Source organism: Lithobates pipiens, unplaced genomic scaffold, assembly GCF_037356315.1.
Source record: "Lithobates pipiens isolate NorthernLeopardFrog02 unplaced genomic scaffold, aLitPip1_a1.2 Scaffold_19, whole genome shotgun sequence".
NCBI classification, from domain to species: domain Eukaryota; kingdom Metazoa; phylum Chordata; class Amphibia; order Anura; family Ranidae; genus Lithobates; species Lithobates pipiens.
This window is the reverse complement of record NW_027507764.1, coordinates 556136205-556149852: the sequence shown is the minus strand read 5'-3', so window position 1 is coordinate 556149852 and position 13648 is coordinate 556136205. Positions and strand designations below refer to the sequence as shown.

General features: G+C 42.1%; 1 protein-coding gene across 1 annotated transcript in view; it reads right to left on the bottom strand.

The window, feature by feature from the left end:
* The window catches only part of NSMCE2 (NSE2 SUMO ligase component of SMC5/6 complex), a 379808-nt gene that overhangs the window by 196861 nt on the left and 169299 nt on the right, over positions 1 to 13648 (bottom strand). Inside the window, exon 4 of the mRNA XM_077493326.1 lies at positions 4275 to 4428. Within this exon, the coding sequence (XP_077349452.1) occupies positions 4275 to 4428 (154 nt within the window). The remainder of the gene's footprint in view (positions 1 to 4274; positions 4429 to 13648) is intronic.

Genomic DNA, 13648 nt, shown 5'->3' with positions numbered 1-13648 from the left:
GGGCTCGCTGCTCCGGCGCTGTGATTCGCCGGAACAGCGATGACGTCACTCCCACGCATGCGCACGGGAGCCGACACTCGCTGCATATCGCCGCGATCTGCGGCTTACCCAGTGTGCCTGCGCGCCGCCGTCTATGGCGCATGCGTCGTAGACAGCGGTGGCTGTCTTCAGGTAAATATCTCCTAAATCGTATAGGTTTAGGAGATATTTCTTGGACCTACAGGTAGTAAGCCTTAATCTAGGCTTACCTGTAGGTCAAAGTGGTTTGTAAGGGTTTACAACCACTTTAATTTTTCTTTTCTAGCTTCATTGGTTCAGTGTAAAGGCTTTGAACTTTCCTGTTTACATATTCTTAACAAGCAGTAAATGAGCTTTAAGAGTCGCTGGGTAAACCTCTGTAGCTGCAGGTACTGCAGAGCAATTCATCTTCAAATGTCCCAGCAGAAGCAGTGAAATCCTCTGACGAAACCAGTTCTTGCTGGTTCTTTCCTGTAGCATCACGTCAACAGTCTCCCCTGCAGTGACATGAGATTGGAGGGTGGAACCAATGGGCGGTGTGGGGGACCAAAGAGATTAGACACCCTACAAGTGTCAGTTTCCTTTTAGTCCCCATTTACACGGGAGCATACAGTTTTCAGGCAGAAAATCGTGCGATCTTTCCAGGATTTTGCAGCAGTTTTTACCGCGTTTTGCTGCGATTTTGTGCAGGGCAAAAGGTCGCCAATGTAAAAATTCCAAAAACTCCCAAATCTGCCCAATTCGAGCGACCAAAAAAAAAGGGGTCCAGAGCTTGTTTGAGCTTCAGGCGACTTGGAGTGGAGATGTGAACCATCTCGACAGAGAATGGATTTTTTCCCCTCCAGCATTTTGTAGCTTCAGGCTTCAAGCTACAAAAGGCTCAGGTGTGAATGGGGCCTTAGAGTTTGAAGGACAATTCTAGTGATAGGTGTGGTGTTTGCTGGCGCAGGCACCAGAAAAAGCATTTACTGCCTTCTTTTACTCTTTACAGCGGAATTAACATTACAAGACAAGACCAGTTGTGTTCACAATATGCAACTCGGGGCTATATTTTGACCAATAGTTGCTCCATGCAGCCTTTTCAGCAAAATAAAAATCCTTTGGTTAAGAGGCGGAGCTGAAAACGATTGCGATATGCACCTGAGAGAAGTTACCTTCCATAACAATCATTAAAAACAATTTTTACTGCAGAATGACTGGTTATTAAATGTTGACCTCGGAGAGCGAAACTTCAAGAATTCTAAATCTGGTTTGTGTCAAAAGGCTCATGGAGATGTACAGATTCTAGTGAATGGAAAATAGTACAGCTAAGGAGCACCAAGTAAGGCTCTGGGCACTGGGCCAGCATTTGATGCTCGGAAAGTGGGACACTCAGAAGAAAGATGACCTGGCATGCAGGCATATGGAGGTGTCTGCTATATAACAATAATAATAATAATAATATAATGTCCAAAAAAATAAAAGCATATGATAAACCAGGGGTGTCCAACCCATTGGAGCCCAAGAGAGTTCAGCATGCGGCCCAAGCATGTCTGTAGGGACGTCGTGCAAGCATAAAAGCCACACTGGTTGACAAGGACACAGTAGGCGACACATGCACGGATGGAGAGACACTGGGGATGCCGTGTATGCACAGCAGATAACAATGAGCATCCAGGCACAGGTACCTGTAGAGAGGTGCCGGGGGCTGCCGAGTTTGTATTAGCACCAGCAGCAGCAAAGGCAAGGACTCCCGATAGCACCAGGCAAGTAAATGCCACATGACTGTATCTAGGGTTGTGCTGGGTGCTACCCCCCAAAGCCCCCTGCCCCACAACCTCCCCACATGGCTTCCGCACAGCTGTGCAAAAGAAAATAGAATCCCCCCCCCCCCCCAAAAAAAAAAAAAAAAGTTGTGGATGAAGCAAGATTGTTCAAGGAAAATTATTACTCAGGTACATTATCTATATCAGTGATCGTTCATTTGCGATCTGCCTGATTTTTTCTGCTCATCAGCTTTCCTTGTTGTTGTTATTGTACTTTATGTGTCTCCCAAGACAATTCCTCTTCTTCAAATGTGGCTCAGAAAAGTCAAAAGTTTGGACACCCCAGTGATAAACATAATACCTATGGGTAAGAAATAAGTCCTGCATGCTGCAATTTAGACGTGTCCACTTTTCTAGTCATATCAACTGAATGGAGCCCTTCAAAAACATAATGTCCCCGGTAATGTATTGGCGACTCATGTTAACATGTTTTGGAAAATATAAGTCTTAGCACAATGTATACAAAAGCAGAAATTACCATAAATGGGCATAGTGTAAGAAAACCCACCCAATGTCAAATCTGAAGTGAAGGTCCACTGTTAGAGAACAGTGGAAAAAACCTTCATTCCACTGTTTATATCTCGGCATAGCCTAAAATATAAGTTTACGCAAGGAGATCTACAAATATAGTGGTTTACCTTCTCATTGCTCCAGTTATCATCTGAAAATCCTCAATGTTTAACTAGTTTACATTTTCTAGCTGATGCATACAAAAAGTCACCTGCAGCATCTTCAAACTTGGAAAGAAAGCAAAAGGCAACTTTCACACTGGGGTGGTGCGGGCGCCGGCGGTAAAGTGGCGCTATATTTAGCGCTGCTTTACTGTCGTTTTAGCAGTGCTATTCGGACGCTAGCGGGGTGGCTTTAACCCCCGTCAGTGGCCAAAATAGGGTTAAAACCGGCGCTGCAGCGGCGCTTTGCTGGTGGGTTTGCAGTGCTGCCCCATTGTTTTCAATGGGAAGGGGCACTTTAGGAGTGGCGAATACACTGCTCCTATACCGCTGTAAAGATGCGGCTTGCAGGACTTTTTTTTTTACTGTCCTGCAAGCGCAGCGCCCCAGTGTGAAAGCCCTCAGGGATTTCACATTGGAGTGAATTGAGCGGCTCTTTCAGGGCGCTTTGCAGGCGCTATTTTTAGCACTATAGAGCCAGTAAAGCACCTCAGTGTGAAAGTAGGATAAGGTAAAACAAATCACTATACTCCTTTAGGTCAGTGTTTCTCAACTTCTGTCCTTAAGTACCACAAGTGGGTCTATAAACAATATCAAAGAAAAAGGGTGCAAATGCCTAGTGCAGTATCACCAGCCCTTTATTAAAGAGTACATACTCACAAAAGCAAATGTTGCAACAGCGTTGTACATAAACCAAGAAACTGAAGGGTCTTAAACGTGATGCAATCTTCTGGTGTAAAGCATGTCATAATACTAGTTGATGCGTTTCGGGGACATAACCCCTTTTTCAGAGCAGGAAGAAGGGGGCATGTCACCTGAAATGCATCAGCTAGTATTATGACATACTTTGAACCAGAAGAGTTGCATTGTGTGTAAGACCCTTCAGTTCCTTGGTTTATGTGCAAAGCTTATGCACATTTGTACTCTTTTTAGACTTCAATAAAGTGCTGTTGATAATGCACTAGGTGTTTGTACCTTTTTTGCTTGATTTTGTTTATAGAGTTGCACAATTTATCGATCTTGGGAGGGCTGCATTAAACCAACAATCCAGTCCAGGTTGAGCATTGACAGTTTACATTTGTGGCAGTTGGTATGGTCTCTTTGGAACCCTTTAGTGCTACAATGTCATGATATTATCCTATTGTGAGAAGACCATCAATGAGTCCATGTTTTTAGAATTCAAATCTCTCAGGACTGTGATCATTAATAAATCCCGCTCTATATAAAAGAAATAAGGGAAGTCTAGAATATGTGGAGTTCCTTGCTAGTGGGTGGTGAAATAAGGTTCTAGATGTGCATGTGCACAACCACCAATATCCTGGAGAATGGGAAAGGAGTGAATAAAAAGGGATGCTTGGAATTCTCTCCCCCCAATACAACGGAATTTCACACGCCCTGTTGTAACTGCTGTAGCTTCAGGATTTTATTTTGTGAACTTGCTCAGCTTCTTGTCAGTACCATTTTGAACTAAAAGGTTTGGCCTCTGAAAAGCCAATCGCTGTTAATTGCCATCACAAAGGTGCACATATTCCCGATTCTGATTCTACTGGCTGTTGGCTACAAAATGTAGACAACCATGAAGCTTCACAGACAATGTACTAGTATGACATATTCATTAGTTGCTAATTCTTAGAATTTTGCAACAGCTGGAGAGTCCCAAAATAATGACCCTGACTCATAGGTAGAAAGACCCAGGAAACCCAAATAAATGGAGGATTCCAAAGGGTGCCTCAAGAACAGGCAAAAAAAAAAAAAAGTGACAAAATTGAGGGTTCCTTACTTTGCTTCCTCAGATCTTTCAGCTGCTCTTTGAACTGAACAAATTTATCACTCTGCCTCAGTTCGTCGTCGGTGTTCTTGCTCTGCAAGGTAGAATACCTCTCCTGGACAAGTTCTTTTAAATTCGGGATCTCCTCCGGTGTCCTCCGCTTTAACTGCATATAGGAAAAAAGGAAACATAAAATGAACTGGATTCTAACAAAATACATATATACGAGTAAAATGGCAAAAACACTCATAATGCTGATCTATTAATGTATATTCATCATAAATGAATCTGTAACCAAATTCAGCGAACTACTGATAATGAGGAGCTCACCTATGTCCAACCCCATCAGAACATTGGCATCAACAACTGAGCCAAGCATGCTTTGGTCACATTTCTGTTGGCCTAAGGGTCTTCAACTTAAAATATATCCAACCACATAAAAGCATCAGTCAATTCATATCTGAAATTGTATTTATAAGAGGACTTCAGTAGGCAAAAGCACCCACTGGCTTTGTATATCTCTGGAGGCTGCCGTGACAATACATAAGCACCCGAGTCTCCAACAGATTATTACATGCTCCGGCAGACTGCTATTTTTCTCTAGGGTTCCTTCCTATCTTAACCACTGAAGTAGACACCAAGGTGTATGTTTCTATACAGATGGAGGAAAGGTTGTTCTGAACTTCATTTGTATAGTGAAAAGTTGCAATTTTCCAGTATCTATGGCATGGAGTCCTAATAGGGTAATTGTCAGACTCTACTTTTGCTGTCATATACATTTTTTTTATCTACAGGTTTAAAGAAAAATCTATCAGTTTTTTGGGTTTTTTTTTTACTGGTTTGTCTCATATGGTACATATAGTACCTTTTCCCATGTTGCAAGCTGCTTCTTAACTCTAGCTATGAGGTCTAACTTGCACGAATAACCCCCGTCTGCTTTGGCTGACCTGACAACAGCTAGGAAAGAGATGGCTGCTTCATAAGGTTGGCTTGTCTTGGCCCTGAGCACTTTCCCAAGACAAGCAGCAGCAAGAGGAATACAGAAGGAGGGGAGAAAAGTCAGCCTTTGCATTCCTCTTTGCTGCCGCTTGTCTTGGGAAATTGTTCAGATATGAGACAACCGTCATTGTGAAGCAGCTGTTTTTCCTAGCCGTTGTCAGATCTATCCTGGGAGAGCAGGAGGGCAGATCAATTAACCAGATTGCCCTTACACAATAAATCCAAGCCCTGATTAATTGTGATTTGTGTACGACCCCTGAAGCGTGTTGGCTCCCAATTCATAACAGTACTTTTATTGAGATAAACAAAAAATTGTATCTGGATCAATCCCTTTGGCTTGGTGCTCTCATCCTCTCTCTCCATACAAGTTGATTCTTCCAGGGACTCCACTGAAACCCCATTGGGCAGTAGAAAGGTACCACACTATCGCGATCATCTAATTCATTCAGAACCTCCACCTGGTTTGGCAATCAGTGTTTCACTGCCCAAATTATATATATTTTTTAAAGCAGACAACCCTGTTAGACAGCATAGTCAGTTTCTGATTTGCCTTTTTTCTCAACCGTTTACAGCTTGGTCAAGGACCAGCCTGTTACTGGACAGTAAATGAGCAGTCAAACACGGATGAGGTCAGCCTTGTGCTATCCCCTTCGTTCAGCCAGATTGTTATGTACTGAGTAATGTAACCCGATTGGTTTACAGTGTTGTCTCTAAATTTCCCGGTTTAAATTCTTCTCTCCATGGAACTACAGAGGCCAATACAAAGATAGATTGTGATTCTGGGAACGCAAGAGTGCTTTGCCAACAAAGTTTCTAAAATAAATATGGGGTCATTTAAAGCATACCTATGGTCAAAATTTAAAGTCACTATATTGTCTCATTGTATTGGAGTTGTTTCCAGCACTTACTATTCTGAATGATCTTTAAAATTTACTTTGTGAAGATCCCCATACATTTACTTCCCTGAATGCTGTGACCCGTAGTCACTAGGCCTTGTGGGTAGGCACTGCTGTGTCACACCTTTCACAGAGCCTACCTTCTAAACTACAGAGGTATTGATAGGAGGAGTTTCAGGAGGTGGGGCAGTACAGGAGGGGTACCATGGGATAGGTAGTCCTTAGAAATTGAGAAGCTGCAAAGCATGCAGGTAATCCAGAAAGCTGTGGAAAGAGACGGCCAGCAGACAGACAGAATTCATGACATGAAAGGGGATTTTTCAGGTAAGGTTATATTGGACTGTCATAAATAAATATTGTTTGTACCGCTATTAAAATACTGTTGTAAAATGTTGATGTTATAAAATGAAACTGTATGCTGTCACCATAAGACTCCCTTATCTCTCCAGTATCTATCAAAATTGATGGGATTAAATGGATATGAATAATACATATTGATTAGCACAGCTGTCCATTCTCTTCTGCACTTCAGGGAATTATAACAAAAAGGCTGCTTAAAATCATGGAGGAGTCAGGTTTTCCTATTACATCCTCACCTAGAACTATATGCCTTTTCAAAACGCCGTCAAGAACAGAACTGTTACATCGATGATTACATGGGATTACGCTTATTCAACAGCATTAATGGTACATTTCAAAAGCAGACAAAGCTTTCCAGGACACAATGTGTCAAGCTGACATCTATGGCTTTCCTCAAATGGAAGCACATGGTGTTTGAACAGTCAGGGATGGGGAACACAGCTGCCAGTCTATGACTGCATACAATAAGCTCCTGGCACAGGTCCACTGACAACAACCAGAATGCAGTCAGTGCGCACTGACACTTAATAATGGTTTATTGTTAACATTTCATTTCTAAACCCGTATTCCTTTTAAAAACTCCTAAAAGAGTAGGCACTGCAAGCTGGCTTTTAGAACTTGTGAAAGCCAGCAAAATGTATTCCGCTTCACTCTTTCATATAAGTTACCTTGTCACTGTGGGGCCGATTTACTAAAACTGGAGAAGGCAACATATTTTGCAGCTCTGCATAGAAAGTAATCAGCTTCCAGTTTTTTGGTCAAAGCTTAAAGGATAAGTTCACCTTTAATAACATGTCACATGTTACACACATATTCAGCATGTAACATGGAATGGAGAGGACCCCGCAACTCCCCTGCTCCAGCGAGGTTCTTGCCACTCCCCGAAAGCCCCGCTAGCTGTCGCAGTTTAAAAAAAAAAAAAAATGTGGCGAGTGGGACTTTGCCTGCCCAGCCGCATCGCTCATTGACAGGACTATGTGCATGGAAAACTACAAGGTCCGGCAGCCTTTGCGGCTGTTGGCTTATAGTTTTCAATGAACTGCCATGGCTCTGTGGGGCACTGTGGAACGCCGGAGAAATTCATTCATGCTTCCTGTCAGATTGTGTCTGCTTACCCGTACGGGATGCATTGGCAAGCTAAAGACATGCATGGCATGTGCATTTATTGTTGTTTTCCAAAAAGTGAAGTTATCCTTTAATTGAACAAGCTGAAGCTGATTGTTACCATGCACAGCTGCACCAGATTTTGCACTCTCCAGTTTTAGTAAATCTACCCCTGTGGCCTGATTTTCCTTGACTTCATGGATAAGGACTGACAACTGCCACTACCTCGATCACCAGTAAAAGCACTTTCATTGGACTGCAATGGAGCTTATCCATGAAGTCATGAATATCAGGTATTAACTGCAAGGTATTAGAACCAACAAAATCCCTATGGATTACTGGACAATTCATAAAGGGTTTGTTTGCCTTTTCAGAACAAATGAAAAGGTGAACAGCCTCCCTACATCCTTTCCGACCCCCCCAATCCCAGAAGCCCTACAGAAACAAGGGGGAGAAGAGCAGGGATTTCAAATATCCGGACTGCTACATCGGCTGTGTGAGCACAGACAGCCCATCACCCATGTAGGCTAGTACAGCAGGGTGAGTGGGGAGGAGGATGTGGGGTGTAAGTTCGGCTTTTATTTTTTTCCTGGAAAGGTGAACTTGCTCTATAACAAGAATATGTTGAATGTGGGGAAAGCAATCTCAACAGCCAATGGCATGTCAAAGAATTGCATTCAGGCAGGGCTTTTTTTTTTCAGATAGGTGCAGGAATGCAACCACAACTAACCCAACCCCCCCCCCGCCCCCCCCCCCCCCCACACACACACACACACCCTTCAAAATGCATTAAATAGTGGGTATGTTCAGTTTCCCTAAGAGCGGGAGGGTCTTAAAGGGGCAATAAATACCAGTTATAGAGTATAGTGTTGGGGAGTGCACTACATACACAGTGCAGAGTTAAGGGGTGCGCTACAGAGTTCAGTGTTCAGGGGTGCGCTACATACAGAATGCAAAGTTCAGGAAACGCGCTGCATGTAGAGCTCATAGATGCACTACATACAGAGTTCAAAGGTGCACTACACACACAGAGTTCAGCCTTCTTCCACAGCTTCTTACCTCTGCATCCCCCATGTAAGTCTCATTTTCATCCCTCTTCAGCTCTGACCTCTGCATGCACCCCCCCACCCCCTCCCAAAAAAAAAAAAATACTTAAAAGCTCCACCCTTTTCCACATCTAAATTTTGCAGTATAAGCACCCAGCAGGCTCTAGTATCTCCCCAAACACTGTAGGTGGTTCAGCCTCTCTTGTTGGCAGGGAGATGATCCAGTGGGGTTGTCGGCATTCGTACTGCACCATACCAGGTTTGTTTTCTTATTCAACCATAAATTAAGGAATACTGGTATGCTAAAAAAAATATATATTATATATATATATATATATATATATATATATATATATATATATATATATATATATATTTCTTAGTCAAGAGCTTGGCTCACGCCCTCGTAAGCCTCTTTACTGTGAGACCACTCATCACAGTGAGGAGTTTAAATATCTCTGGTCAAAATGTAAAATCATATATTCGTTTCCACATTGTAATCCATTTCTAGCCTACTTCTTTTACTCTGAACAGCCTTGAAGTTTGTAAACTTACTTTGTGAAGATCCTTACACATTTACTTGCTTGATATCTGTGAGACGGTCACTATGCCCTGTGAGTAGGCACTGCTGTGCCATACATTTCATAGAGCCTGCCTTCAGAACTACAGAGGTGCTATGGGGAGGAGTTACTAGAAGCGGAGGCCGTACAGAAGTCACTGCTTGCAGGTAGCAAGGTATCATTGGATATTTAGTCCATGTAGGAGATTGTGACATCATCTGTCTGCTTCTCTGCCTCAGCCAATCAGAGAAAGTTTTCTATTCATTCATAGAGTACAGAACTCAGCCATACCATTTTGTTCCAGCAGTGGGACAAGAAGTTCTCGTCTTGCTGCCAGAACACATTCAGCTACATACAGAGTACAGCAGACTACATACAGTTTATACAGCGCTCCCAGCCACCGCAACTGTTATTGATTACATTGGTATTGTAAATAGTTGGTTTGGACCAGCTTGTTTCAAACAAACCAATTAAAGCTAAATGAGACCCGGAGATCGGCTTTCCTCAACACCAATCAATGGATGTCACCTACAGTGCCTTGAAAAAGTATTGACCCCACTTGTGTTGCAAGGAAAAACAAAAATGTATTTTATTGGGATTTTATGTGATAGACCAACACAAAGTGGCACGTAATTGTAAAGTTGAAGGAAAATGATAAAAGTCAATACTTTGTAAAAAAAAAAAAAAAAAAACACCTTTCGCTGCAATTACAGCTGCAAGTCTTTTTAGGTATGTCCAGGGTCATTGTCCTGCTGGAGGGTGAACCTCCGCCCCAGTCTCAAGTCTTTTGCAGACTCCAACAGGTTTTCTTTTAAGATTGCCCTGTATTTGGCTCCATCCATCTTCCCATCAACCTTGACCAGCTTCCCTGTCCCTGCTGAAGAAGAGCATCCCCACAACATGATGCTGCCACCACCATGTTTCAAGGTGGGGATGATGTGTTCAGGGTGAAGTGCAGTGTCAGTTTTCTGCCACACATAGCGGTTTGGTTTTATGCCGAAAAGTTAAATTTTGGTTTTATCTGACCAGAGCACCTTCTTCCACATGTTTGCTGTGTCCCCCACATGGCTTCTCAAACTGCAAACAGGACTTCTTATGGCTTTCTTTCAACAATGTCTTTCTTCTTGCCACTATTCCATAAAGGCCAGATTTGTGGAGAGCACGGCTAATGGTTGTCCTGTGGACAGACTCTCCCACCTGAGTTGTGGATCTCTGCAGCTCCTCCAGAGTTCCCATGGACCTCTTGGCTGCTTCTCTGATTAACACTCTCCTTGCCTGGCCTGTCAGTTTAGGTGGACAGCCATGTCTTGGTAGGTTTGCAGATATGCCATATTCTTTCCATTTTTGGATGATGGTTCGAACAGAGCTCCGTGAGATGTTCAAAGCTTAGGATTTTATTTTATAACCTAACCCTGCTTTAAACTTCTCCACAACTTTATCCCTGACCTGTCTGGTGTGTTTCTTGGCCTTTGTGATGCTGTTTGTTCTCTAAAAAACCTCTGAGGACTTCACAGAACATCTGCATTTATACTGAGATAAAAATCACACACAGGTGGACTTCATTTACCAATTAGGTGACTTCTGAAGGCAATTGGTTCCACCAGATTTTAGTTAAGGTTATCAGAGTAAAGGGGGCTGAATACAAATTCACGCCACACTTTTCAAATATTTATTTGTAAAAAAAAAAAAAAAAAATTGAAAACCATTTATGAATTCCCTTCCACTTCACAATTATGTGCCACGGCGTTGGTCTATCACATAAAATCCCAATTTGCGTTTTTGGTTGTAACATGACAAAATGCGGAAAATCTCAAGGGGTATGGATACTTTAAGGCACTGTACATATAGATTATATATATATATATATATATATATATATATATATATATATATATATATATATATATATATATATATATATATATATATATATAAACACTTTCATCCCTGGTACTAGGATCTTCACTGTGCAGCCATACTTGCAGCCAAACAGTCTTTACACACAGTCCCACCCACCACCAGATCCCAGGTGCTGCTCCTCCTATTCATTCCTATGTCTGGATTCGTACTCATAGCAAGTCCACCTATACAGAAAGAATTGGGCTCAAGCTACAGGAATGAATGGAGTAAGCATAATAAATGGAGTAGAGCTGCTGGCTGCCAAGACCAGTTTTGCAAAGGCTCTTTGGCATAGGTCAAGGGACACACAGCAAAGATTTTAGGGGCTGATGGCAGGTGACGTTATCTTTTAAGTAAAATATTCAGATCTGCGGTATATGTAAATGTATCACTTCCTTAAACTTTTATGGCATCTCAAAGTTTACTAGGCAGAAGTAACCCTTGGGGTTCACGCAGCACTGCTTGAGAAATGATGGTTTACGGTAGAAACTTCTACAAATACAGAGCTTATCAGAATGCCTGTCAAAGAACGGATGAGGAAGATTAGTATCAGTCTTAGCTCAGTGAGGAAGTACCACCATTTATATATCATATTTTACAGGTTATGCAAAAATCTGTTTTATGTAACAGGATGCACATATCTTTTTTGGTTTTGAATTACAAAACACCCACAAAAAAATCTCTATATTGCAAAATGTAAATTTTATTTGTGTCTTTCTCCTGGAAGTTCTGCTTTCCACAAAGTAAAATACATAAATTTTATCGTACAAAAATTAAAAAAGAAACCAAAGGTTCCATTATATCAAAACACACAAAAAAATAGAGTATCACATGATTATAAACAAAATAATCAATCCACTAGAGGGGACCCACAAAGTCCCCAATCCATGATTGCTGCGCTGACGCGTTTCAACTTTTTTGGTCTTCTTCAGGGAGTTGATGAAATGCTTTCTACGAAAAAAAACTATACGATGACCAGAGTACAAAAATAGTACATAAAACAAAAGCATAACAAAAGATAACTTCGCTTGCCGTCAGCCCCAAAGATCTTTTGTGTGTGTCCCTTGCCCTATGCCAAAGTGCCTTTGCAAAAATAGTCCTGGCACAAGGCAGTTCCTACTGGGCTTTCCTTCTGCTCTCTTCATTCATTTCTGTAGCTTGAGCCCAATTCCTCTGAATAGGGAGGGCTGCTATGAGTATGGACCCAGACGTAGGAACGAATAGGAAGAACGGCACATGGGATCTGGTTGTGTGTGGGACTTTTTTTATGCAAAGGCTGTTTGGCTGCAAGTATGGCCACACAGTGAAGTTCCTAATACCAGGGATAATCATGTCATACTCTATTTTATGTGTCTGATGTAATGGAACCTTTGGTTTCTTTTTTAAGCTTTGTACAATAAAATTGATGTGTTTTAGGTTACAATTTTTTTGTGGTGCCTTAAAAATCCCATCCATCATTTAGATTTTCGTATTCAATTTCATTTGTTGATGTGGCACCTTAACAACTAAGTTGCATGGGCTGACATTTATGGTAGGATTCAGAACTTCTACCTAAACTGGCTGTACATTATATGAAAATGTATTTAAATAAAGGAAGGCAACACAAAGTTCTTTATGGGCAAAGTAACAGAGACTCTTTAAAGCCAGCCCCCACCACACATAAACATCCTTCCCCGTGATATACCATGCCATTGCATACCTTCCCACAATTTTTTTTTTTTTTTTTTTTTATTCTTTTTATTATAAGAATATAAATTGGAATACAAAACAAAGCCTATTGGGCATACCCAGGCTTAGGTTAAAACAAACACAATAAAAGAAAAACAACAAAAGGCAAGGTGGTAACCAAGGCTTAGGGAATTGGAAGCGAGGTATCTGGGGTGTGCAAAGTAAAAGGGTCGGGTGGTATATTCTCTGTATACAGATCCACATCTAAGCAGTAAACAGAAGCAAAACAGAGTATCCTATGAAGGGTTTGCAGAGGAACTGACAGCATCTCCGGACTTGGTCCAAATATCCCATACTTTGGAGAATTTTTTTGGACATCCCCTAGATTCATTTGTAAATTTATACAATGGGACCACTTTATTGACTATATTCTTCCAATAATCTAAGGTGGGGGGGCCGGGTAGATTTCCATTTAAAGCGGGAGTCCGCCGTTTTTTTTTTTTAAACCAGCAGCTACAACTACTGCAGCTGCTGACTTTTAAAATAATGACACTTACCCGCCCAGCGCACCCGCGATGTCGGCACCCGAAGCCGATCTCTCGATCGTCTCTCGGGTGCTGCTGCCGCAGCCATCTTGGGTATGGGAATCAGGAAGTGGAGCCTTTCGGCTTCATTTCCGGGTTCCCTACTGCGCATGCGCGAGTCGCGCTGCGCAATAAGGATGGTCCCCGCTGTCTCTGGGATCCGTGTGTTTCCCAGCAGGCAGCGGGGGACCTTCGGAAAGGGGCGTAGATTCTGCGGAAAGGGGCGTACCTTCTGCAGAATCTACGCCGGAAGTGGGTGCAGATACCTGT